Source organism: Apis cerana, linkage group LG1 (genome assembly GCF_029169275.1).
Source record: "Apis cerana isolate GH-2021 linkage group LG1, AcerK_1.0, whole genome shotgun sequence".
Lineage (NCBI taxonomy): Eukaryota > Metazoa > Arthropoda > Insecta > Hymenoptera > Apidae > Apis > Apis cerana.
The window spans coordinates 9,096,078-9,122,036 of record NC_083852.1 but is presented as its reverse complement, the minus strand read 5'-3'; the positions used below and the strand labels follow the sequence as shown (position 1 = coordinate 9,122,036).

The 25,959-nt window shown below is 31.2% G+C and overlaps 1 protein-coding gene across 1 annotated transcript; it reads right to left on the bottom strand.

Annotated features, from left to right (window-relative positions):
- Window positions 1–3,703: 3,703 nt before the first annotated feature.
- Window positions 3,704–6,568, bottom strand: LOC108002541 (cilia-and flagella-associated protein 96-like). The gene is made up of 3 exons (XM_062085762.1): window positions 6,233–6,568; window positions 5,385–5,643; window positions 3,704–4,101 (listed from the first exon to the last, which is right to left on the bottom strand). Exons 1-3 carry the CDS (start codon window positions 6,566–6,568, stop codon window positions 3,704–3,706), a joined length of 993 nt encoding a protein of 330 aa, XP_061941746.1.
- Window positions 6,569–25,959: the final 19,391 nt, after the last annotated feature.

Below are 25,959 nucleotides of genomic sequence, written 5' to 3'. Positions count from 1 at the left end.
ATATATATAGTTTTATGCGAGTTGTATTTATTTTTCTAGTCATTAAATCAATAATTTAATATTAATATTTTCTTCGAATTCCACATTTTTATTTATAAATTTTTCACAAAGCATGGACTTTTATACAAGATGTTTTTATTTATTTAAACCCATAGAATTTATATTGACAATATATGAATATATGACAAAAATATGACAAAAGTTTGACATTTTAAACGTGGGTCACCCTGTATAAGAGAGGTGGATGATCGCTCGGTGGCTGTCTATGGTCCAAGGTTGTATACGCGTTCTGGAGGATGTGTATCGGAGAATGGGTAAAGAGGGAGGTTAGCGGTGGAAGGTATCGCAATGCTTGGAATGTTTAATACCGACGCAACGACACGGCACGGAGAAATGGCCGACTTCAGCCACGGAATAAATCTCGTGGAATCATACCTACCTGACGCCATTTCTTGTCTGCCAGCGAATCCCCACTTGAAAATTTTTCAGGCTGCCGCTCGAGCGAAAACGCTTATTGCGACCCGATGCAAGACCCACCCCTTTGTTCTACTATCTTCGCGCGATTTTCGGATAATTCCAGTGATTTTGAAGTTCCTGTGAGGTAAAATTGAAAAATAGAAGTAGAAATAGAATTTTTTAATATGATATTCAATGGCAGGTTGAATAATAATATATCATGAATGAGGGTTGATTAGAAATAATGGAATTGATTAGTAGTTTCTGAAAAAGATTTTTTATCTTGTATGTATTTTTCTTAATTTATGAGCCATAATATCTGAATCATGCTCAAAGATTTTATTCATTAATATTCAGTGATTCAATATTTATCAAGTTTTTGAAACTAGTATCTTGAATGGTGAAGAGATTGAGGATATAATATCTAATTTATATTTTGTTTCTTATAATAATATTTTATTTAATGATTGAATTAAACAAATTTTTTAAAACAAGCGTTAATAGATATTCGTTCCTTTAATTAAATTGTTTTAACGAATTAATCAAAATACAGCAATGAAACAAAAATTTCACGATGCCCATTCCCCATTTCTGGCACTCGTATCGTCACAGATTTAATCTTCCAACAATGCCAAGTGTCCTCTTTTTCTTCTCCTATCTGTCTTTCAAAAAGTCTGGAAAAAGAAAGAAATAAAGCCTCGAAAACATATCCTCCATCAGCATTCATAATGTGATTCCGTGTACGTGGTTGAAAGGATCAGCACAAATTTGTTTCGCTTTTATCCCACTTACACATTTTCCTTGTTTTCTCATTGACGTTTTTTTGCATCTCTACAGAATTTTGATATTTTCGTGGCTTTGATATATGATCAATTTGGTAATTATATAGAAGAGGATATATCTTCTCAATTTCCAAGGAATGATTTTTCCTATACATATAGAATGTCTACAATATATTTGTGAAAGGAATTGATTCTAGAAATCAAAATAAATAGGGAAATGTTGGTTGAAATTTATTTATTTATTTATAGACAATTTAATCTTTTTTGGGTAAAGTAGAAAAGCTCTCTATTCTATCTTTATTTAATTTAAACTTAAACTGCTTATAATTTAATAAATAATTCAACCGATATTTTTATATACCAATTCTTCAAAAATATCCCAATCAAGTATAATCACATTTGAAATATATAAGTTATAAATGTATTATAGTAATTTTATTTATTCATCATGTTCTATTTCACGAATTTCTTCGACAAAATATAGCACGGTCATAATTTCTAAAAACTTATCAATACACTGATGGTACGCTTCGTAAAACACCCAAGGGATATGATAAATAAAACTAGTCATCCCTCAGGCATTGTAAATCAAACCTAAATTTAAGTTAAACTCTTAAAATATAGTCTTTTTAAAACAAATTAAACATATAATATTAAAAAATACAATATAATATCCAAATATTCTATATATCTCTCTGAAACTAATAATAATTAAGAATATTGAGGATATATATATATATATCTTGTTTGTTATATTCTCGGTCAAAGCTCTCTCTGTTCTTACCCGATAATCTTATTAGTTACACTTCGCCAATATAATAGGTATGATGGCTTAATATACAAGAGATGGTTGGTTACGATTAATGGTGATGAGATTATTACAAGTGAAAAGTCTTGCATAACTGATTGATAAACTTGTTCATAATAAAAAATCGTTTTAATGTATAATTAAATAGAAGGTGTTAATATATTTTTTAGAAAATTCTAATAAAAAAATATAAAAAATAATAAATTTAAATATTGATTATTTGAGAAAATAAAATTTGTTTTTTAATAGAAAATCAGTTATTATATTATATTAAATTAATACTATTAATCAGAAATATCAATCATATAAACATTTAATCCATAGTATTACAAAATTAATTATTTTGAACAAATAACAAGTTACATATTAACAAATACTGAATAATTTATTTCATGAAGTTACAAATAAATTATTCAAATACGTTCATTTACTTTTCGTGAATGAAAAATGAAATGCTTCGTGAAATGTTTAACAATCATTTCAAAAATAAATTATAAATAATTTTAAAAGCAATGCAATTTAAAAGTTACTTATTACGTATATAAATTTAATTTAATTTCGATATTTAGAATCAAAAACATGTGATTCGCTCAAATATATTAACACTCTATAGAAAAACATTATTCAGAATTTTAAAATCATCGAAATCATTAAATCGTGCTATTTTCTACATAATTATCGACAATTACCAATTAATCTTACCCAACCTTACTTACCAATAATCATGTACATGCTATCAAGGCGTGGTGGCGAACCTTTAAGTGGCGCAACGAGCTTGTCGTCCCGATACGCCATGTTTGCCAGGAACGTTTAATTGCGACTGCCACGAGTGGACTTCACGGCACGAAACGTTCGTTAGAATTTCATTAGTAAGTTCGGATGCGACGGAGTGATTCGCTTTGAAAGGACTTACACGCGGATACACGTATCCCATTCCTATTTACTGCAAATCTTTTTCAATCCTCTTGAGATTCGTACATGGATAAACGCATTGATGAATTAACGATAAACGCAAAAAAAAAAAAAAAAAAAAAAAAGAAAACGATAATTGTTCTGTTTCACTTTGATTTGTTGAATGGAGTCGTATTGTAAGAATATAAATTTGTATGATAATGAAGAAAAGATTGTTGGTAATAATTGCTCTTCTTGAGATAATTGTTATTCTCTTTAAGCGAATGAGAGTTAATTTTTATTCAAGAGTTTTGATGTGTAAATAAGATATTGCATTATCTTTTTTTTCTAATAATTGTACGATATATTGATTCTGATAATTATTTTACTGAACTGTTCGTAAATGTACTTTCAAACGAATGTACATTATTTTTCAATCAATGAAGAAGAGTGCTTACTTCGTAGAATTAAATTATTAAAGAATTCTTTCGAAATTTGAGAAATTTATAAATATGTGCACTCATGACGGAGAAGATTCGAGAGAGGCAATAAAAGTAAAGAAGAATTTTTCTTAAGATGAAAATATATAAAGAAGAAAAGAAATAACGCAAGAAGAAGCACAGTGCAATTGCTTTACGAACAAGTTTAAAAATATGACGCATTTGTTTTCTCTATACAATATCTATTTCATAAGTCTCGTTCATAAAAAATATATGACTGAAATTATTTTTTCGGTACAATTTTACATAATGTACATAACAATTTCTTATTTCTCTAAAGGATAAACTCGTGGCGTGTAGGTAACATAATTGTTCAAATTACAAGATACGTTGGTAATTTGATTTATAATACTAGAGGTGAATTTGGATCGAAGTGGTGGTCCACCAGAGATAAATATACGTGTAGGTTTCGGAATTTTAGGTTTCTTCGGTTCTATGTCATATGGATCGGTATAATGAATTGGAAATTTATCAAAGCAACCAGCGTGGCTTCCACCTGGTTTTTTCGGGAATGGAACGATAAGACGATTAGGGCCCAAAATTTTAGGCTTGACTTCGTGAGGTCGTACGTATGTAGATCCGATGTGCAAGGCCTTGTAAGGATTTGGCGGGAAATAGTCCATTGGCGCATGTGTAGTTTGAAATACACGAAGCGCTTCTTTAACTGGAAACAAGAATTATCGAGTCACATTTCGTGATTGTTCGTAGTTTCAAAGGAAAATATTATCTTTGATACAAACGTGATCTGATTTCTATTCGCAACAATTTTTAATTATTCGAAATCTTGTGTTTACGTGAAACATATGTGTAGTAATCAGAGCTGGGAAAAATTTAAAATAAATTACTAAGAAATTGAAATATTCCCATAAATATATAAAGTATTTTATAAAGTATTTTTCTCAGCTCTGGCATTAATATTTAAATAAAGACGATAAATATGTTGTTCGATCGTCAAAACAAGTAACCCAGCTTTTAAAGACCTTTTCAACCTTTTAAACAAAAGTGAAACCATTTTTGCCTATCGTGACGCGTCACAAAGCGACCGTATATAATTAACTCACATGCCTAATAATAAAGTAATGAAAATTAACCGAACCATCGGTTTCACTTGATTTTATTTATTTTTTTTTTTTTCAACGTTGCATCACAGTTTTCCCTTTAAATTAGCCTCAGACCGAAGTTTGCTCGCAGCATGGCGTAAAAAAAGCTCTCGTTTTCTTGCCTTCCTTACGACAAAAATGTAATTAGTTGCGCTCCCAGTTGGGAAAAAACAAAATTCGACCGAAAAAGGAAAAACGGGAACGAGAGTCTCCAATCTTCCGCGTTACGAGGCCCCTTTTATATTACTTTCTTGCACGGTAATATTGTCTGTCGCGTCTAGGAAAAGAATAATGAACAAAAAATAGGATATAAGAAGCGAACTGATGCGGTAAATACAAATATTAAAATATTACTGACGATATACTTAAAACTAAAATTATGTAGACTTTTATTATGCATCATGATTGAATTTTCTGCATATTCTGGAAACGAGAAATCATTTTTTTTTTAGGGATAGAAAAAAAAGGATTTCTTTTTTTAATGATTAATATTTGAAAAATTTGTTTGTTTTATATGATGTAAATAATCGTTCAAAATGGTTTTTCAATATACGAAGTAATAAAAATTGTTCTTTTGAAATAATGATTGGTTGAATACATGTAAAATTTTTAATAGTTATATTTGACTTTTTAAATATGTTTCATTTTCTATTGTTATATATTATTTTTCTCGACAATTTCCAAACAAAAAGAAATAATTTAATGACCCCATGCAAAATACACGAGTCAATTTTTAAGGACTAAAAAATATTTATTGCACAAAGAGAGCCTTCTATATCTATAATATTTTTTCAGAAAATTTCATATTTCGTGAAATTTTTGTAAGTGAAAAGTGTAATTTCATTACCTTTAGGTTTCTTTTCTGGTGGATCATAAGGTTCATGAGAATAAGATGGAAACGGGCTGAGACAAATGTTAGCATATCCTGGACCACCTCGAGGATTAGGTTTGATTCTCACATTTGGTAACTCGGGTCTTGGTTTCTTTGGCTTTACCAACGTGGGGCTGAAGTAAGAGATTTTCTCGAAACACCCATAGTAATCACCAGGTGTCGAATGCTTCTTGGCAGGGGCTGATGGCCATATGACACCTTTGACCGGTACAAGCTGCGAAACGGTCGATGTATCAGGTTGGCTTCTTTAGCATAGTGGCTAGAACTGCAAAAGTATATTTCTTCAATTTCGAATTGAAAAATTCTCAAAAAATGTTGAAAATCTCGCTACAGAAAAGAATGACATATAAAAATATTAACTTCGTGTTAATTATATATAAAGGAAATTTTTGCATATTATATAAAAGAAATTAATTTCATTTTTTTAAAATGGAATCGTAGCTTTTATCGAATTAATTGTGATAATTTTCTGCAATATTTAATTTTTATTTGAAATATTTTTTCCCGGAAAATTATATGTAAGGTAATGATATTATTTATTCATTCCATTCAATAATAATTTTCCATTTTTTTTTTCAGAAAAATCTATTGACCAATAGTAGTAATAAATAATCTTAAATATTTTCAACTTTTTTAAAACTTATTAACGTTATTAAAATTAAAATTCTATTCGAAGTTAGACTTAAATATATATCTCAAAACACGTAATTTCATGAACGAATGAAACGATCATAAATGAGAATCGTATTGGAAATGTATTATCGTCGATTAATTAATTCAATTTAATTACGTTATACAATTACCTGTTTTTTCGGGACTTTGCGAAATGGGTCGTACAATGCTTCTCCCTCGAAAATTCTCATAAATTTCTCTTCAAAGAGTTTAAGCGGTGGCCCGGTAATCATTTGGCGCCCCTTCTCTATACCTTCGCGAAACTTAACAGGAACTCCTTTGTATTTATCAAAAGGCATCACGCGTGGATCGTGAAAATATCCTTGGAAAAGTAAAATACATAAGTGTCTGTATAAAATAGGATGTCTTCGTTCATCGATGAGAAATTCATCCTTACCTATTCTATCGAGATCGCTTTTTCCAAATTGTTTACCCAAAGGAGGTAGTTCTCGTTTTAGTTTAGGCATTGTGATATCTAATAATAATACTTTGGTTTCTTTTATTATTTATTTTATTTATTTTATTTATTTTATTTATTTTATTTTTATATTTAATATGTAACCTGCAATTTTACTTGCCTTGAAATTGAACAATAATTATCTTGGAAAAAGTAACAACTTCAGAAATGTACGATGTTACGGTACGTTTCCATGTGATTTTTATTATTAAATAAAAATCTTTTTTAAATTAATTTCATTTTTTAAATGAATTCACTTTTAGATATTTCGTACTTTGCTTTAAATATTCTTTTTGAATATTTTTCCATTTTGTACATTTTCGTAAATTTTTCATAAATGTTCGTATTCGTTCTAGTCATGACATTTAGTCATTTGATATGCTGGATGAAGTAATTCTGGCACCTATTCAAATTGTTCACGAAATGATAAATATATTGAGAATGATTGAATTAATAGGAAATGGAGGAAAAATAAATTTTTTGAGAGAAAAAATTAAGATCTTATTTTCATCTCTTATGACATATCATCTCTTATGAAATTATCTCTTATGACATATAAAGATAGTATTATTTTTCTTTATTTTAAGAATCATATTTTTAATTTTGAAAATAAAATTATTCGTAATTGCTAATAACTTTTTTTTTAATATTAGAATGGAATAATTTAAATTCGAATTTTAATATTGAATATTCAGATTATTTGAATTTTATATTTTTCAAGCTTATGATTATTTCTTTAAGCAGTTATATGAGTGAAGTTAACTTTTCAATATATCTACTTGACAAATTCAGCACTTTTTTTCACAGCCAATATTTTATTCATCGCGAAATACTAGATTTATGGAGCTACTGGCTTTAGAAGGGTTCAAAGTTTAGCTCGTTTAAAACCCTGTTGTCCTCTTTACCGACATATCGATCAATCGCAGGCCTACCAAAAAAAAAAAAGAAAAAAAAAGAGATTATTATGTATAACAAATCAAATAAGAATCGTTTAAAATAACTTTTCTCATATTCTACTTGTTATTATATTGTTTCCTTTTCTTCCAATTTTATTGCGTTAATAATTTTCAGATAATCTTTAGATTTCTTATTATCAACAAATTTGAGATTTTCATTTCAAATCTTTCATAAATTCATCGAATTTACAAATCTCAAAATCATATCTTTATTTCTATTCTAAGATATCAGAATCTTTAAATTCCATAATCTCTAAGAAATCTTCTATGCCACAATCATGATTCCACGTTTAATCGTCAAATCCTTCCAATTAATATAAATATAATTCAAAAGATGATGATATGAAATTCAAAAGATGATGATATGGAATCTTTGAAGAATCTCTGCGCCAATTTACAAGTAACGTGAAATCGACTTGGGGACAAATAGTTGTTCTTGGAATTCCTTGGCTTCAGGTAAAACTGAATAGGTAAGGAGGCGTTCTGATGAACGTCTCTAACCAGTCTCTCCACGATAATGAGTTGTTCTTAATGAGTTGATGTTGCCAGACATCTATTCACCGCAGTTACAGTGGGAACATTTCATTACCGCGTTGTTTGGAGAGACCGTTTACCTGCTTGCACATGATTTATCTACATAGACACTGTGACTTACAACACGAACGATTCTCATAAACATCTTGATTATTTTCGTTAGAAGAAGTGAAATGATTCTTCGAAAAGAAAGACTAAGTCGAAGAGAAAGAGTTAATTAAGTAAGTTTCATTCAGTTTAATTATGTAGTAAAATATTGGACTTTTACTTTTACATTTTAAATTATTGAGTTCATAAAATTCTGATAAGAAATCTAAGATTTTTATGATCTGACAATACAGAATTATTAATTTGTTCAAGTATAAAGGAATATATTAATTATAATAACTGTAAGAAATGTAAAAAAGAGTTATTTTTAGATAAGTTTTTGATATATTAGATAACAGTAAAATATAATATTTTGCTAACGAATATTGATAAAACAATTATTATCTTTATGCAACAAATATGAATATGTTACAATAATTCACGTTTCTTAAAATGTTAATGAAAATTTATGTCGATTTTCGAATGAGTTCTTCAATATATACTGCTTTCATAGTTCTTAATATAAAAATTGTAAATATATTATAATTTATAAAAAAAATAAATCGTTTCTTCGATTCCTATAATATTCATTCGATATTATAATCCAAGATAATCGTGAAGATTCGCTTCAATACCAAAAAGAACACTCTTTATTATATCTTTATTATATCGTTTCAATTACAATCATTTATTTATCACACGCTAGAATTGCTAACGTAGTTAATAAAAAATTAAATTTCTCGATTCCCCAAACATTCACCTGATATCATAATCCAAGACAGCTCAAATTCACCTATCAAAATTCAGACATTTCGGAAAAATACCCTGTCTCGACCCATGTCCCACGACAATTCACAGTCCACTCTGTTCTCTCACACGTGCACACGTTCTCAGACAGTTCCGGGCAAACAGATGTAACGAGAAAGCTACATTGGATGTCGGATAAAGCATATGTTTACAGGTACATTTAGATGTAGAAATTACTGCATTAAGCGCAAAATGCAAGGATGGACGGTATAGAATTGTGCATAGAGAAATGACGACCTGATCTCACATTATTACATTAAGTTTTATTCATTAGAATCTTTATGATAAAGCACACGACATCCAGAAACGAAATTTCGTTCGAGACTGAATGTTTTGACGTAAATTCAACCGAAGTTGCATATTATGGATTCGCATATAGAGATCTCTCTGTCTGAGTCAGACTCTCTCTATCCTTAATTTTGAATCATTGAATCGAGATGTCGTGATATTAATTTTTAAACGTTGATCAAATTTTATTTGTCCATTTCGCTGATTGTAACACGGGTGGATGTAATTCCGTTTTATTTTTGCAATCTGAGAATTGAAACTGTTGGAAGATTCGAGTTTATTTCTCTATAGAAACGTTTAAACTGTCTTGGAAACTATAAAATGTGAAGGAAGATTTAAAGCTTGCACAATGCCAATTGTTTCAACTATATCGTTCTTACGCGTATGGGTTATTTTTCTGCTTCTTTCACTTGTAATCGTGTTTCTTTGTATATCTTCAATGGGTAAGCTACGATTTCTAGATTTATTTATTTTTATACGTTTCAGATAATGGTCAGATAATAGAAAATACTTTAGTTTTCTCTTTATTTACTACATACACTTTCCATCACATCAATTTAGATCTAGAATTAATTTAAAATTCTCAAAGATATTTTTTGCTAATTTAATATTACAATTTCTAGGATATTCAAATATATAGTTTTTGGTTTTTATTGTCTTCTCTTACTAAAATATTCTTAAAATATTCCGTTATCACTATCTAAAAATCATTTTTAATAATTTACATAATTTATATTATAATACACTCTTCGAGACAACTTCCAAACTTCCAAACAATATTTAATACATATTAACAAAAATAAATCACGTACCCTACATATTCCTATACATTTCAAGAATATCGAACTCCACACGTACACTCTATCCATTCCAGATACGCCTCACGTCTGGTGCAATGATTTATCTCTATCCAAAAAAAAAAAAAAAAAAAAAGAAATAAAACCCGAAAAATCGTATAAAATCCACCGAAAATTCATCCGATTACGTGACACATCCTAAAGCGCATCGGCGTGCCGCGATAAAGTCGGCGGAAAACAGGAACTCCGTTACCCATAAAGGTAACATGCAATACAACTTTCCTTTTCACCATTCGCTTGTTGCGAATCGTCCAAATCTCGGAATCGGGTACGCGTCGTACCGGCAATTTCCTTCCACCCTATCTGCCGCCATATTTTCATGGGATCTCGCGGAACCGGAGCGACAACGACCGCGATAATAACTAAACTTTCGATTGCCGGGGCGAACCATTAAGATAAGACGGCAAAAGGGAACGACGACCAACCTTTAAGGAGAGATCGAGCCAAGGGAGAGAGGGGAGTATCTTGGCCGAGACGGAGAAAACTCGAAGAGGAGAAGGAGGAGGAGGAGGAAATCGGCGAATAGTGGAGGATGAGAGAAAGAGAGAGAGATAGTTGAAGGAGATCGGAAAAGAAGGTGTCGGAAAAAGGAAACGGAATGAGACTCTTGAAAGGAAGCCAAGAAGGGTGAGTGGGGGAGAAGAGGACACGGATATATATCCACCTTCCGGGAGATCGATTAAGATTAAACGCCTAGTTGCCGGGCTTAAGTCCGGGATACAATGGAGAAGCTGAGATTGGGTTTCCACGGATTGAAATCAAGGACGTGGCCGTTTAATTTGCAAATGGAAAGGGGTCGCGACCACTCACTGTCGTGCCTGCTTTCTTTCGTTCGAGGCCTGGCGACAGGTGAGCGCTGCGGGTCCGGTCGACGGGAATATTCTCCGTGGACTTCTTTGCCTCCTTGTTGTTCCAAAGGAAACGAGTTCTAGTGGAATAACTTTGGAGAGAGTTTGGAGAAGTTTGGTCGGCGCTGATACGAAATCTAGGGTATTGGAAATGAAGGTAGTAGTCGTGTTTCGCGAGTGAAACGCGCGCATTTTCGATCGGTTGAAATATATATCTGAAAGGAAAATTAATATATCGTGTCGTATTAATTATGAATGGTTCGATTGAGAAGTTTGATCGAGTGTAGATTAGATATAGTTATTATGTGTGTCGCAGAAAGGGATGATTTAATTCTTTCGAGATGGATTTTTCTCCTCAACCATGAATGCAATGGTATGGTATGTGATATAGGTTAAGTCTAGTTTTCGTAATCGAGTATAGGATGTCAATCTCAATAATTGTATAATCTTTATAAAAGTTTATTTTAAAATTTATTCTTCTGATCGTTACTTTTTCTAAAATAATCAAGCATCAAATTAATTTATACACTTGATTGTTCTCGTATCACTTTTTTCTTTCTTACAATATTTAAAGTATATTTAAGAAAATAAAAATTTAGAATCGCTCGATTCAACACCTTTTTGATCTTATAAATATCTTCTTCCCAGACACTTTTACAATTTACAACGTAGATAATGACGATTTGTCTCGTTACGCTTCCTTTATCTTGCACCATTCTTTCTCAAAGACGCCTCCAAATTGAAATAAAAAAAATGATTAGAGCGTTCGAAAATGCGATTACGAGGCAATTAGTTTCGGCTCCGGTAATAGAGCTGGATCGTCAAATTGGGGGTTGCATACACGCTTGGAAAATCATTCTTTACGCGGGAGTCGCGCAAAAAAAATGACTGGAAACGCGAGGATCCGAGAAGATTAATGCGTTAACGAGAGTTTCAGGTCATCCTCTTTATCTAGGGGCCGGCTACACCGGAAGATAGGTAATTTAAAAATCCCGAACGCGGAGATACTGTTTTTTCTTCCCCATCCCCGATATCCACCTCATTTTTTATTCGTTTCCTTCTTGGTCCCTTTTCCATCCTTCTCTCTCTCTCTCTCTCTCTCTCTCTCTTTCTTTTTTTTTCGTTCTTTTCTCGACTTATTATAACGTCAGCCGAGTAATCTCTCTCACGACCTGATTTCTGCCACGGGCATGAAGATCAATTTTCAAGCTAAAAAATTTTTGCTGGTATTTAACGATAGTATACTCGACGGAGGAACAAGCATTTCAAATATTTATGGTATTTGAGATTTTAGAATGAAAAAAAAAATATCGACGAGATCATTGTTGCAATATTTGTAGTAAATATCGGTTATTTCATAGGAATTGGCGCGAAATGTTAATAATGTTCGAAATTGTAGAGAATAGGGTATTGCGTTGCATAAAATGTTTTGCATCAAATAAATTACTTTGAAATTTACATGGAAAAACTTTGAAACAGTATGCTCGTTTTTGATTCTTGATAATATATTTTACAATGACTATCTTAGTGCGGTTTTTTGATTAACTTAGTAAGATATACATTTTCGATATTCATGTCGCAAAATTGCTGAAAATTTGTAACAAGATACTTTTAAATGTTCAATATCCATGGTTTATAAGTAAATTTTTGAAGAAGAATGATTTAATTGTGTCAAAGATGCGAGAAAAAATTTTGCCACGTAAAGATTAATTAGATGAAAATAATTTTTAATTTCATTTAGAGAAGGAAGAGACGATTTAAAAGGAATTAATTATTTCTTATAATAATTTTTTAACGAAAATTTAGAAGAGAATAAATAATGTACATTTCATTTGTGAATTGTACGAATCTAAATTTACTGTGACGAAATGCGAAAGTAATAGCTCCATGGATATAAGCTGTACAAATAGCTTGCAAAAGACTGACTTTAAGCCGAGAGTTAAGAGGCTAATGTACGATTAACACTGTTACATTTTGATAAAGAATCCTATTGTACAAAAGAAAATAAAATTTCGTAGCTTAAGTCGAGAAAAAGTAATTCAAAATTGTGACAGAAGGATGTGCGAGCGAGTCAAGGATATATGATTAAAAAATTAATAATGTTTGATCCGAATAATATAAATTTAAAAGCATGAATGATTGCTACTATTTATTACTGGAGTTTCGTCATTTCATTTTTCTCAACTTCGCAAAGAATTTAATAATTTAATTCCTAGATTTTCTTCATCCTTGCAATTATACTAAAATATTCTTTTCTCCGGATAAAAACATAATTATGCACATCTTTAATTATGCTTATAATATTACTTTATTTTTAATCATCTGTCTACATATTTCATTATTAAAAAGTACATTTTTATTATGAGAAAGAAAGCCAATCGAAGCTTATTCTACTATCATAAAAAAGAATAATTATAATAATTATGTCCAATAAAAACGAAAAAGAATGAAGAATCATTCGAAATTGGATTTGCTTATCGTCGGTTTTTCGTTAGTCCGTTACCTCTTTTTTTTTTCTGTGAAACGCCTATCATCCATCTCCATCAAGAGCAACATCCATGGATAATCAAGAAGTTTGTCACGAACGCGACCTGTCGGATATATGCGTCCGTAGAAGGATAACGAAGTTAAGGAAGCGCAGCTCGATCCTGGCTATCTGTCTCCAAGGAAGATGCCTTGGCCTGATTCGATCTCATTAATCCGAGAGAGCTGGATCTCGCAGCTGGAATTCTTGGTGAATACCGAAGCGCGAGAATACCAAGACGATGGACTCGATGGCGAAAAGGGATGGCTGTCCTTTTTTTTTTCCTTTTTTTTTCTTACGAAGAAGAAAATTGACTTCTCGATTCAAATCATTTTCTTTTTAACGTTTGAAAGGACTTATCTATCTTTTATCATTTTGTCGTTTCGAAATTATTTTGAAATTTCGAAAAAAAGAGTGTTCCATTATCAAAATTTGAGTTAGCCCCTCAATCTTTCCCTTATTTTCATTTACAAATTATACTCTTGAGAAAATTCATAAAACCCAACAAAACTTTGTTCTACTCTTGATTATTCTCGTAACGATTAGAAACGATTTAAAAAAATTAAATTTTTTGCAACTTTTTGCAACCATTTTCCCCCCAACTCGCTAATTTAGAATTAACCGTGGTCAAATTCTTATTGCATTAGAACGATCGAGAAATTTCCTTTAGTTATTTAAGCAACTTTGCTGCGGATTCTCGTGTAACGATTTCTACTAAGAACAGTTTCTGAAGAAAGCTTTAAACTTTCGTGGACCACCGTCGTTTTAATCGCAGAACAAAAACATTTTTGTTCACCAGGACTAGACTTTATACGGCCGACTTTCGTACTAATCGTAATACGGTATCGCGGCCCGAGTTACGGGGATAATAAAAAATTTCATTAGCGAAGTAATTAATTAAATGAATCTTGAACACGGTGATACTAGTGAAACGTGCCGCCATTTCCTTCCTCAGATTTCCGCGGAACAACAACGAGCATTTGTATATTCGCGAATTGATGAAATTATATTCGCAAAAATATCGAATTTCCTCCGAGTGAAAAATATTCGTGAAAATTTAATTGTTACGTTTCAATTTAAATGGTATTATGTTAATAGCATAGAAATAATTTTCACGAGCTTTTAAAAATCGGGATTTTTTATATTGAATTTATATTGAAAAATCAGATGGGCAATGTACAAGTTTCATCAAACAAACGATTGTAACGATTTCTTTACGAAACTGTTTGATTACGGTACAATAGAAACTAACAGAAATTGAACAAGGTAGCTGGTATTGTAATAAAAAACTAATTTTAATAATTATAGATCTAGATTTTTCAAAAATAATGATCATAAAATAACAAGTTATATAATTGGAGTAACAAGAAAAGAGAATGAAAAGACAAAGATGAGTTATAAGAGGAAATGATTGAGTACAAGATAAAATTAATCTCTTATTTTCGTGCATTTTATTCGCATTCGATGTGTGCAGCAATCATTTGCGTTAAAATTATCGTCCACTTCGCATTGAGAATTTCATTACACAAGAGAAGTACACGCGTCATTGTATTTCACGAGTAACTTGAATAATTTACATTTTGGTACTTTCCTAAATTATTCTAACACAAGTGGCGCTTTATTTAAATGTATTCCGTATAATTTGTATATACTTAGTATCTAAACTAAACTAAATAAATTTTAAATAATATTGAGATATATAAATACCAACCAGCATCTCTTTATTTCCAAAATGTTCTAAGAGAAACTGTTTTAACAATAGAGAAACAATAAAATTATCACGAAAATGGATAGATAGAAACTAAGAGATAAAAAATTTTAATATAAAGTAATTATCGAGACCAAGTGTCGAATTCCATGATGATTTTTTTAAAATCTAATTCGAATCTGGAACAAAGCATCATCTATGCAGCGAATGTTTACAATCCACTTAACATAAAGAGTTGTTTTATTTTTCTTTCAAAGGGAAAAGCTCGAGTACACCTTCCTATATTCTTTTCTCTTCCGACAATAAAGATCGTTTGTCCGTACAACTCATAAACCAGAGGGAAAAATAATTTTATCAAGACGCACAGTTATATTTCTTACCGTGAATGGGTGATCCGTAAAATGTCGCGTTATTGCCCGTAAAATGGTACGAAGTGACCGTGAAAGAAAAGAAAAGAAAAGAAAAGAAAAAATATTCTTGCGTGAACCGTAATCAAAAATTTCATTGATATGAACGTTTCGTTGATATAAAAATTTTACAACTTGTCCATGCGAAAAGTTGTGCAATCGTCGTGCAAAATATCGTCCATTAAATTTCCATTATTCAATTTTAGGACGAGGGTAATTGGAACATCGAAACATTTTTAAATTTTTTTTCAATCTTTAAATTATTATTTTTTAACAGAATGGAATTATTCGGATAATTTTTTATTACTGTCATATTTTGGTGAATAATGTTTATCTGGAGTTGGAAAGATTTTAATTATAATGAATACACGTAAAATTCAACACTTTTCGAAAGAAGTGTCTCAATTAATATACTATCCAACGATAATCAATTATCCCCTCGAGTTCTCTTTCAAAGGTGTTAAATTAATAGCCAGAAGAGGGATAATAGACACAAAAGCTTGTTACTCGAATTATAGGAAAATTTAAGGAGAAAGGGTAATTACATTAAAATCGTTTATCCTTTGCAATAATTGCCTTAATTATTTCGGCAAACTGAATAATTTCTTTATTCGTATTTCTTAATTTTTATGTACCCTTTGTTTATCGAATTCAACAGACTTTAATTACGCGTTGGATATTCTTTGACGATTAATTTATCGTACGAAGCATAATTAATGGGTGATGGGACGTTTAAACACGTTCTACAATTTAATTATTACACTGTGTTACAATGTTTGTGTATTTATTAAAGTAAATTCGTAAATGCATAACATATAATATCCGTAATAAAATATTAACATTACATTATGGATAATAATGAATATAAATTTTCTTCGATCAAAGAGAAAGATCGAGAAGGTCATTAATCAGTGTCATTGATAACTTCTAATGTAATTCTAATTTCTAATGTAATTGACTCACATCCATACCCTCGCCCCCCTTTAATTTCAAATGATGTTTACACGAGAATATGAATATTCATTCGAAATTTAATTATTAAGCGTAGAAAGAAAATCTACGATAATAGAACAAACAACGTTGAACGGTCCGAAGAAGACAGTTTCCGGTTCGTTAGTTCTAAAGAGAGGTCGGCGCGTGACGTAAAGTCGATCGATCGAATTCCAGGTTCCTTTAGAATGACGGTGTTGGATGGATGACATAACCGCAGGAATGGATCGTCAGAAAGGCGATGCATTAGATTAGATACACCTCGAGCGATCTAGAGCTTCTGTGCGAGTGGCACGCGTCCCAGGACCAATGGGAGAGGCCACAGAACTGCAGAATTATCGATGCCGCGGTGGCATTGTGGCGCTGTGTCCATTAATTCGACGTTAGCCTAAGGGGCTTTAAATAATTAATCCAACGGCCCACCTGCCGCGATTAAACGATGCAATTAAACCGGCCCGTGGGTTTACTTGACCGAAGATCGCCGATCTGCGGCTCACTGACTTTCTCCATCACGAAATTTCGCGCCATCTGGTGTTAGCTGTGTTCCGCTCGACAAAAAGGGGATGCGGATTTGGAAATCTTGCGAATTCCAGCGAAATATACAATAAGTATTCAAAGTGTTGGTCAAACATAATATATTTTATCTTATAAAGAAATTTTCTTAACCCAAAAATTTGGATTTCTAATTTTTTATTACAATTTATCAGTACATGTATTTATATGCATTTAAATGGCGCGCAAAAATTCAGCAAGAGTAGATAATGAATATGAGTAGCTCACTTGAAAAAAGATTAGATATACAAATACAACGTGACAACATTCATCAAATTTAATTCTTCTGTATCTGTAATATAGACACATGTGTAGAGATATTTATAGACGATTTACAGAAATTATTCACTAACATATAATTTGTTATTTAAACGTATCGACATTCTCGCCACTCCAAACAAAAATTAAATAAAACAATTATTAACAAGCGTCTGACAATGTATATCGCTAATAGCCGTCTTAAATATTCTAGATCTTAATTAAAATTAAACATTCGTACTTAAATATATCACCGTGATCCACAAGATCTAGTAGAGAAAAATTTCATAGAAAGTAACGGCTCATAGGACGCTCTCTACAATAAAATCGGTCGTTGAACCCGTTCAACGTGCCGTCGTATATACCGTCGTTGGAACGGAAAAGATGCAATCGGCTTAAAATTGCACGACGGCATGGCAGGATCATTTATCGAGCGACGGCCTCGAGTCGATAAGAGACCGAGGAATGCACTTAATAGGGTTTCATCGGAATTCGAAGCGGGAGACTGAAGCAAGATCTCGCCGTATACGGACGAAGGAAGCGGATAGGGTGTGGACCCGCTAAAGGATGCGCGTGTTACAAAGCCGTGTGTACCCGTATCGGTAGTTAGTACGCCGGCTGCCCCGTGTATGTACTATTACGGTGTATATAATCGGTGCGGGTCAACACGTCGACAGAGAACGTCCATTACTTCATCAAACCCCGGTCATTGTCGACGGATCCGTCCACCGCCAATTTGCCAACAATAGCGACGCTGGACCGTGTATATAAACGGCTTGACACTTGGACCATCCCAAATGGGACAACCCCCGAAAGACTATATTGCCTCTGCCAGATGCCTCCTGTCACCTGGCTCATACTTATACTTCACACAATTAGATAATGTAAACATGATTTTCGAATCGATTAATGGAATTCTTTTTAATTAATTTCTTATTAATGTATTATTATACTATTGTACTTTTTGTACGAGCCTTCTGTCTCGTTAGGAAAGTTGGAAATCTTTTCTTTCTCCCCTTCAATCCTCGTTTGTTTGATTTGCTACGTTTCCTTGAGATTAGTTAATAGCTTTTCTTGAGATTGATTGATTTCTCAGACTTGTGATTTTCTTAGGATTTATTGGATCAGGAAAATTCGTAGTGCTTTTGATATACAGATTTGAAAAAAAGTAAAATAAAAGTTCTGTAATATCATAAGGACATGAAATGAGTGTACAGTATAATAATGAAGATCATCTTGAGTTACTTAAATATACATAGTGTGTAAAATGTGCAGCTAGAAAAAGTATAATGTTATTAAAAAGCTATTAAAAGTTTGAATGAAATCATTTCGCAAAGTAAGTGCAGACTGATGAGTTTGATGTTATAGCTTAATTAATCTTATCTTAAAATTAAATAGTAACTTGTCCAGTAAATGTTATATAATCTCTGCAATCATGTATTGATTATAGTTTGCAGGTAATGTACAGAGAGATATTAATGAAGGATCCAATAAGCTAGATTTGATGAAGATATTAATTTATATCGATTAGATGGTACAGCGGTGCTTTGATTATTATACACTCTATTTCCATTTTGATTAAATATCCCCATTAAGTAAAATTACATCTAAAATAATCGATATTAATTTTTGACACGTTGAATAATAGAAATTTTTTTATCGCTACTCATTAGTGTTGCAATATTGGAGCGATATTTAAAAAAAAATAATATTCGTACAATTTTGTTCATATGAATATCTTTTTACATTGTTAAACGTTTGACGCATATATTATGTAATGACCCCAACACAACGTATTACATAGCATTCATTATCGCAATACAATGTCACGCATTGTTGTGTTACACAATATCGATTACTGTCATGCGAGCTGTATCATCTATTATACGATATTATACGCCATTAATAATTGTCATTGTACTTAAGTTAAATTGATAATAATGTAAACTGTATTTGCCAAGTATACTTTCCTTTGAAACAATTACGGATTAATTGTTCGAAAATTACAGGATTATCAATCCTTAACATTTGTAGGAACAAAATGAATTTTTATATTTAAATAAAATTTCTAAATTAAACATTTCTTTAAAAATTTTCACACGTGATTATACGAATTCGAAATCTTTTCGATATTCTATAATTAACATTTCTAGAATTCATTACATCCACTTTTTATTAAAAACAACGCTTTTACTGATAGAAACATTCCCATCTTTTTCTATTTCTGTTGCATCATGAACCGGTTTGAATATGTTTGAATAAGTTAATAGGAATTCTGAGTTTATTCATCAGTGTTAATAATGGAATTCGTATTGTTTGAAATTTTTTCGAACTTGGCTACGGTAATTAAATATCTCTGATGTGATTAATCTACGAATTTCAAAAATAATATTCCATAATGTTTTTGAGTTAAATTAATTAGATTCTCGTGACACTACAATGATCTTAATTGAAAAAAATAAAAACATAAAAATTTTCATTTACTTACTATTCATTTTTTATTATATACATATAATATATTAATATTATATTTTTATATTTATTATTATATTATAATTTAGATAATATATATGGTAAATATAAAAATATATTAAGGAAAATCAATATTTAGATCCAACTAGATCTAGATAATAGATGTCGACAATGAGGAACGAAGGTGTGAAAACAAATAACGAAAGTATGAATGAAGTTATTCTTATAATTAAAGATAATAAATATCATTTATTACGAGGGAAATTGTTCAGCGCGACCAGATTCAAGTAGTTTTTCACTAAATTAGAAAATTACATCTCGCGCATTTAATTAAATTCGGCGAATCCGCGCCACTGAACATGGGACAATGAGGAATTATTGCGCAAGAGCGTAATCGCAGAAATGAAATGGCCGGACGAATATAAACGCGTTTCAAGCAAACTACTGCGTGATCGTGCGAGACTTTGCACTTCGTTGCAACGAAATGTAACGTCGAAGTAACATTTTTAAGTAACAATAAGAGAATAAAATCTCATCTATTTTAAACATTAAACAACAGTCAAAACAAAACAAAAAATCTTCGTACATTTTACGTAAGTTCAACTAAAAAATTGTGTTACTCGAAAATCAACGATAATTGAATTTTACATGAAAATTTGTGAAACAAAAATTTTTCATCAATAAATAAATTATTTTATTCGTAACACTTATGCTTTACACGTACACTAAATTTTCAATAAACTGAAATTAAGATTTTTACATCGTGTAAATTTTCTTACAGTGATTGAGTGTACGTATATGACGAAAATTGAAAAATAACTGCATTTTGTTTATCAATTGACAATTTTTAATAACATGAAAACAATCTCTAGTATAATATCTAATTTCGATAAAATGATTGTTGTTGATAAGTCATCAAAGTAAATGAAAATACGGTTAAAGAATTAGATATCCGTGGATCGCATCCCTGGCCAAATATCCTTCTGGTTTTTTGTAAATTCAGGCAGCGAGGTTGTGTCAGGATGATACATGACCAACCACCGGTATGCGTCCAGAGATTCCAGCCACGACACAGTAGCTTCGTGCCATCGTGATGCGAAATTATGACGGAAGGCTACTCCTATTTTTGCTTTTTGTTCCACCGCGAAGGGCGGATATGGCGAACAAAAGGATGGAATCCGACTAAAAATATAGGGTTGAAGATTGTATAAATGTAGATTTTGTGTACATATATCGTACGTGTCATTTAGTTTATAGAAGTTTATCTTGAATTTGGTACTTAAACATAATTATTAAAATTTTTAATTTATATATAATTGATATGTAATAATGATACGCTTAAAAATAGAACAAGATTAAAAATAAAATAATTAATTTAGTCAGATATCGATGGAAATTAATTTTGAAGAAATATAATAATATGAAATTCAAATAGGAACACATTCGTAGTGATTAATTAGGCAATATTGCCTGTTTGTTCGTCAATATTCAACGTTTCATATGATACGCATGAACGTATCTATAAGCGGAGAATGATTTCTACTTTGTTGAAATACGTTTAATTCTATTAGCACAAAATGCCAATTCAATCGCCTAATTAATTTTAATTATCACGAATGCAACGAGATCGTGCGTGATAATAAAAAAATCCATCTTTCAATAATATAGGCGCATGAGTCCAACAATACAGTTCTGAAGACATTCTCGTGCAATAATAATTGTCATATTCTACAAATTGCTTTAAGCGAAAACGAGGAGAGTTTTATGCCACGAATGAAAAAAGTGTAATAAAGGTAATAGCTAATGGTAAACCTACTGGATCGCCAATTCTGCGGTACAAAAACAGTTAAAGACTCTGCTATTAGTCATTCTTCATCGTGGGAAAATCGTATCTAATTTTCTTCTCACATAGAAGATCGTAAATTATTTAAATAATAAAGAGGATTGCAATCAATCACGAATTGTATGACAACACCGTGTATCGCATTTACGAAAATTTATAAAAATCATCGAAATCCATGGAATCGAATGATTTCAGTTTTATTTTCCAGATTATAATTGTTTGTATTTTTTCCAGATTCGAGATACTCAATTTAAGAAGAAGTATTCTTTTGATCGTGTAATTTGTTTAGCACGATCTTTAAAAAATTAAATTCTATTTCTACACCATGAATTCTAAAATTTTGAGTTTTGAAAGATCTCATTGTTCTCGAGCCAGGCTACATACTTGCATGCCTAAGGAAAATTATGGAAATGAGAAAGCATTTTCGCGTATGCTGTATGATGACGATTTATTAAAGTGGTGGCCTGATTCCTTTCTTCTTCTTCTTTTTCTTCTTGGATGCCCATGTAAGGAAAATCTCGTTCGGAATAAATTCACCGTTAAACACATAGTGTGGTGAAATTTCGTGTTAAGTAGGTTAAGACAGAGAGAATCTCGAGGCTTCGAACAGGGTTCAAGCCTATCGAGTTTTTTGATTCTTCGGTCGAATAAATTGAGGGGATGGAAAAGAAGTTTAAAAGTGCAAGTTAGAAGGGTATATGAATGGATGAAGTTCATGGCTCAAGCGTTAAATTAAATATTGGTTGAATTGACGCAAGAAGATGGATATGTGTGAGAATGATTATTAAAGAGAATGAGATTCTTCGAAAATAGAATTTTATATGAGTTTTATAAGTATTAATTTATTAGTATTCTCTGAAAGATATTCTAGAATTGAATCTTCTGTATTTAATGACTATATTTTTTAAAATAATTTTTTGTTGTAATAGTTAATCGTTTTCTTTCTTTCTTTCTTTTTAATATGATAATTTTAACGATAATAATGTAATAATAAAATGATCCTCTTTTGAAAGATATAGAAATTATTAGAGTATAATTTTTCTTAGTTAAATTTTATTTTTTTTTTAGAATGAATTAAATTGTGCTTATTTTTTAATCTTTCTAATATATGCTTTCCAACTTTATTTAAAAAATAAAAGATACATAGAATTTGAAATATTTTAACACATATTGAAAAATGAAAGAATATTCTCAATTCAATAAAAAGAATGGAGTATTATTATTGAATGAAATAATACATTACATAGAATAGTGAGGTAAAATGAAATAAAGGACACAAAAAATTAGGTACTATGAATTTTATTGTATTTACCTTCTCGAAACTTACAAATAGTGAACAGCGAATACCGACATTAAATGGATTTTCTATCATCTGTTTTTTATTTATTTATTATTTTTATTTCCGTCCTTTCTCTTATCTCAAAATGGAATATTTCCCTACAATGTGTTTGTATCACTTTAACCGCATTAAGGACCATTAATAGTATCAATAACTTACAGATGCTTATAGACGTGTCTTCTTACTTAATTAATCGTTATCGTGGATATATTACTATGGATGATGAGACATGATTAGCGATGAGCAAATATATCGAGTCGAAGACCTTACACGAATATCCTTCGATTCTTACACACATGCACTCTGACAAACTCTGCAATCCAGATCGAAGATCGAAATCAGATATTTTGTATGATTGTACAGAAGAAAATCCGTTATTCTATTCTATTTTAATTACTAACAAAAATACAAATTTTTCCAAGGAAATCAAATTTGATCGACCAATTTCATTTTTTTCTTTTTTCTTTAAGAAATTTGTTCATTTTAATATTGGAATTGGATTTAAATTTTTTCTTAAAGTAATTTTTCAAAAGTGAAAAGATAAACGGTTGATCATTTTGGGATGATATATATGAATAGAAATTGCTTCGAAGTTGTCATATTTAAAATCGAATCACAATTATATCAAAGATATTCAAATTTCAAATCTACAACTTCTCTTTAACTTGATTCAAAAAATCATTGTCAAAGAATTTATTCGTATTGTTTAATTCTAAAGTTTTAACACTCTTAAAAATTTAATAATTCGTCAAACATAAAATTTCATCATCGTGTCACATTTAAGAATATAACGACCATTTCCTCCCTTATTTTATACACATAATTTTTCCATCTCCGATCAGGATGAGTTGCGTGCGACTTACTTTCTCTAACTTCGTAATACTTTGTGTTTTCCTCTTATTTTTACTTTTATCTTATTTTAACTGTTTTTCTCTCATTTCGCTTCATACCAATTACACGTGTACTCGAGGATACGTACGTGGAAACGCACACATATAAACGAACGTACACACGGACGCACACTGAAAAGATTCTCACTTACGAACGAATGGCGTTTGCGTTGCATATGATGGAACGCGGCCGTGAAAATCTCATTCAAAAAGTTTCATTGTGGACATTTTAATTATTCTGGAAGAAGGCTTTCTTCTTTCAATGTATTATTCGTAACTTTGTATGATGTAATTCGATAGAAGAATCAAATTATTCATCGATTTCCTGGCAGATTTTTGATTTATTGTTCAATGTTGATTAACCCTTCTTTAAAATTTCGTATCTCAATATTTTTTCTACAAACAAAGAAAAAACATTGATAACAATTTAGTAAAATTGAAACGAAAAAATTATAAATATACAAATTACAATTCTTTTGTGATATCCTAAAATCTTAGAGATAAAATATTAAATCATTTTGATTGGAGAAATAATCAAAAAGCAGGATTGAAATCTTCAATTTTATAATGAATTAATTGAACGAAAGAAAGAAAAAAAGAATCGAGAGAAAATTAATTAAACGTGCAAAATCCAATTTTTTTTTCTTTAAAATATAACTAATAATAAAATTAGAATCTTGAATTAGAGCGAGCAGAATAATTCCATTAAAATGAACTGCATTTTCGCAATAGCGTTCCTATTCTTAGAATCATCTTGTGAATAATTTCTCCGTTAATTGCAGTTAGCTAGGAAATTAGTCGTGCTAATTGATTCAGTTCGCGAACTCGAGGAAAAACGTGGTGAAACGTTCCCTCTCGTCTTCAGGCTGAATCTTCAATCGAGCCCCCTGTAAAACCTTTCTCACCGTGGAAACCGAACCATCGAGTGTTTACCATTAATTCGCAAATGTCGCTTTTTGCGAATTCCAGCGACGACGACAGCGGTTCGCTCTTCGAGAAATAGGAATGGATGGTGATTCCGGTGGAAGGCGAAGGGAGAAAAAGTGGGTCTGGAAGGAGAGTGGATGGCTTGGAGAGGTAAACAAGACGTCATGGAGAAGGATACGAAACGATAAATGAGGATAAGAAAAAGTTCAAAAGGAGTAATGGATTACTATTCTTTTGGTTTATAAAGAATTAGGGTAAAACAAAAGAACATAGAAAATAGTATTCGATATGATCTGTGATAGTTACTTTTATCGGTCAATTTTCACTCAATAGACATTTGAATATGAGATATTGATGCTTGAAGCAATAATTATTTTAAAATTAGAAGAAAACAACGGTATATATATATAAAATTCTTTTTCCTCGACTTTAAAAAATTTATAATTTATATTTTGATTTATATTTATATTATATTTAAATTTATATCTTAATCCAAAATAGCTAATCAAACCTATAATTGAATATACCTCTCAATTTTGAAAATCTTCATAGAAGAATAAACAAAAAGATGAAACGATAATCTTGCATCAATAACAATAAAAGACAAATACGAAGAAAATAAACAAAGTATTGAGGAAGCTTTTTAAAAAGGGCGCGAAAATTTGAACTTCTCGAAACTCCACCGTGGAAAAGTGAGTCCAGACACGGTCCAGGTGATAATTTAATTTATCGCGGATGTGGTTTTTGCGCGGCGGCCCCCGGTGAAATATTTTGCACCTGCCCGTGTAATAACGCCCCTGCTAAATTATCGCATTATACGGAGGCCTGCGACCCCGTGGCCAGTAGCAACGCGCTCTGATTTACGCGGAAGTGACCCTACGTCATTGTCACGACCCGTTTAACCGTTCCGAGTCGAATCTATCGGCGATTTCCATTCGATCCTTCGTTGCGTCACGCTCGATTCCGCTAGATGTCACCGGCCATCCGTCTTCAATCGCGTGGATCGAAGTGGTGGGATCGAACCTCAATGGCGCGAAATGAAATCACGCGGTCAACTTTCGGCCCAAAAGGAATTCCCCGTGAACAGAGAAATATCATATAGATGGAGAGATCG

Bases quoted from the DNA above. Each gene is read 5' to 3' on its own strand.
- LOC108002541 (XM_062085762.1), bottom strand. From the start codon at position 6,568: ATGCCTAAACTAAAACGAGAACTACCTCCTTTGGGTAAACAATTTGGA. The intron at 5,644-6,232 runs GTAATTGTATAA...ACCGTTTCGCAG, and splicing joins GCAAAGTCCCGAAAAAACAG to CTTGTACCGGTCAAAGGTGT. The intron at 4,102-5,384 runs GTAATGAAATTA...TCTTGTTTCCAG, and splicing joins ACCAGAAAAGAAACCTAAAG to TTAAAGAAGCGCTTCGTGTA.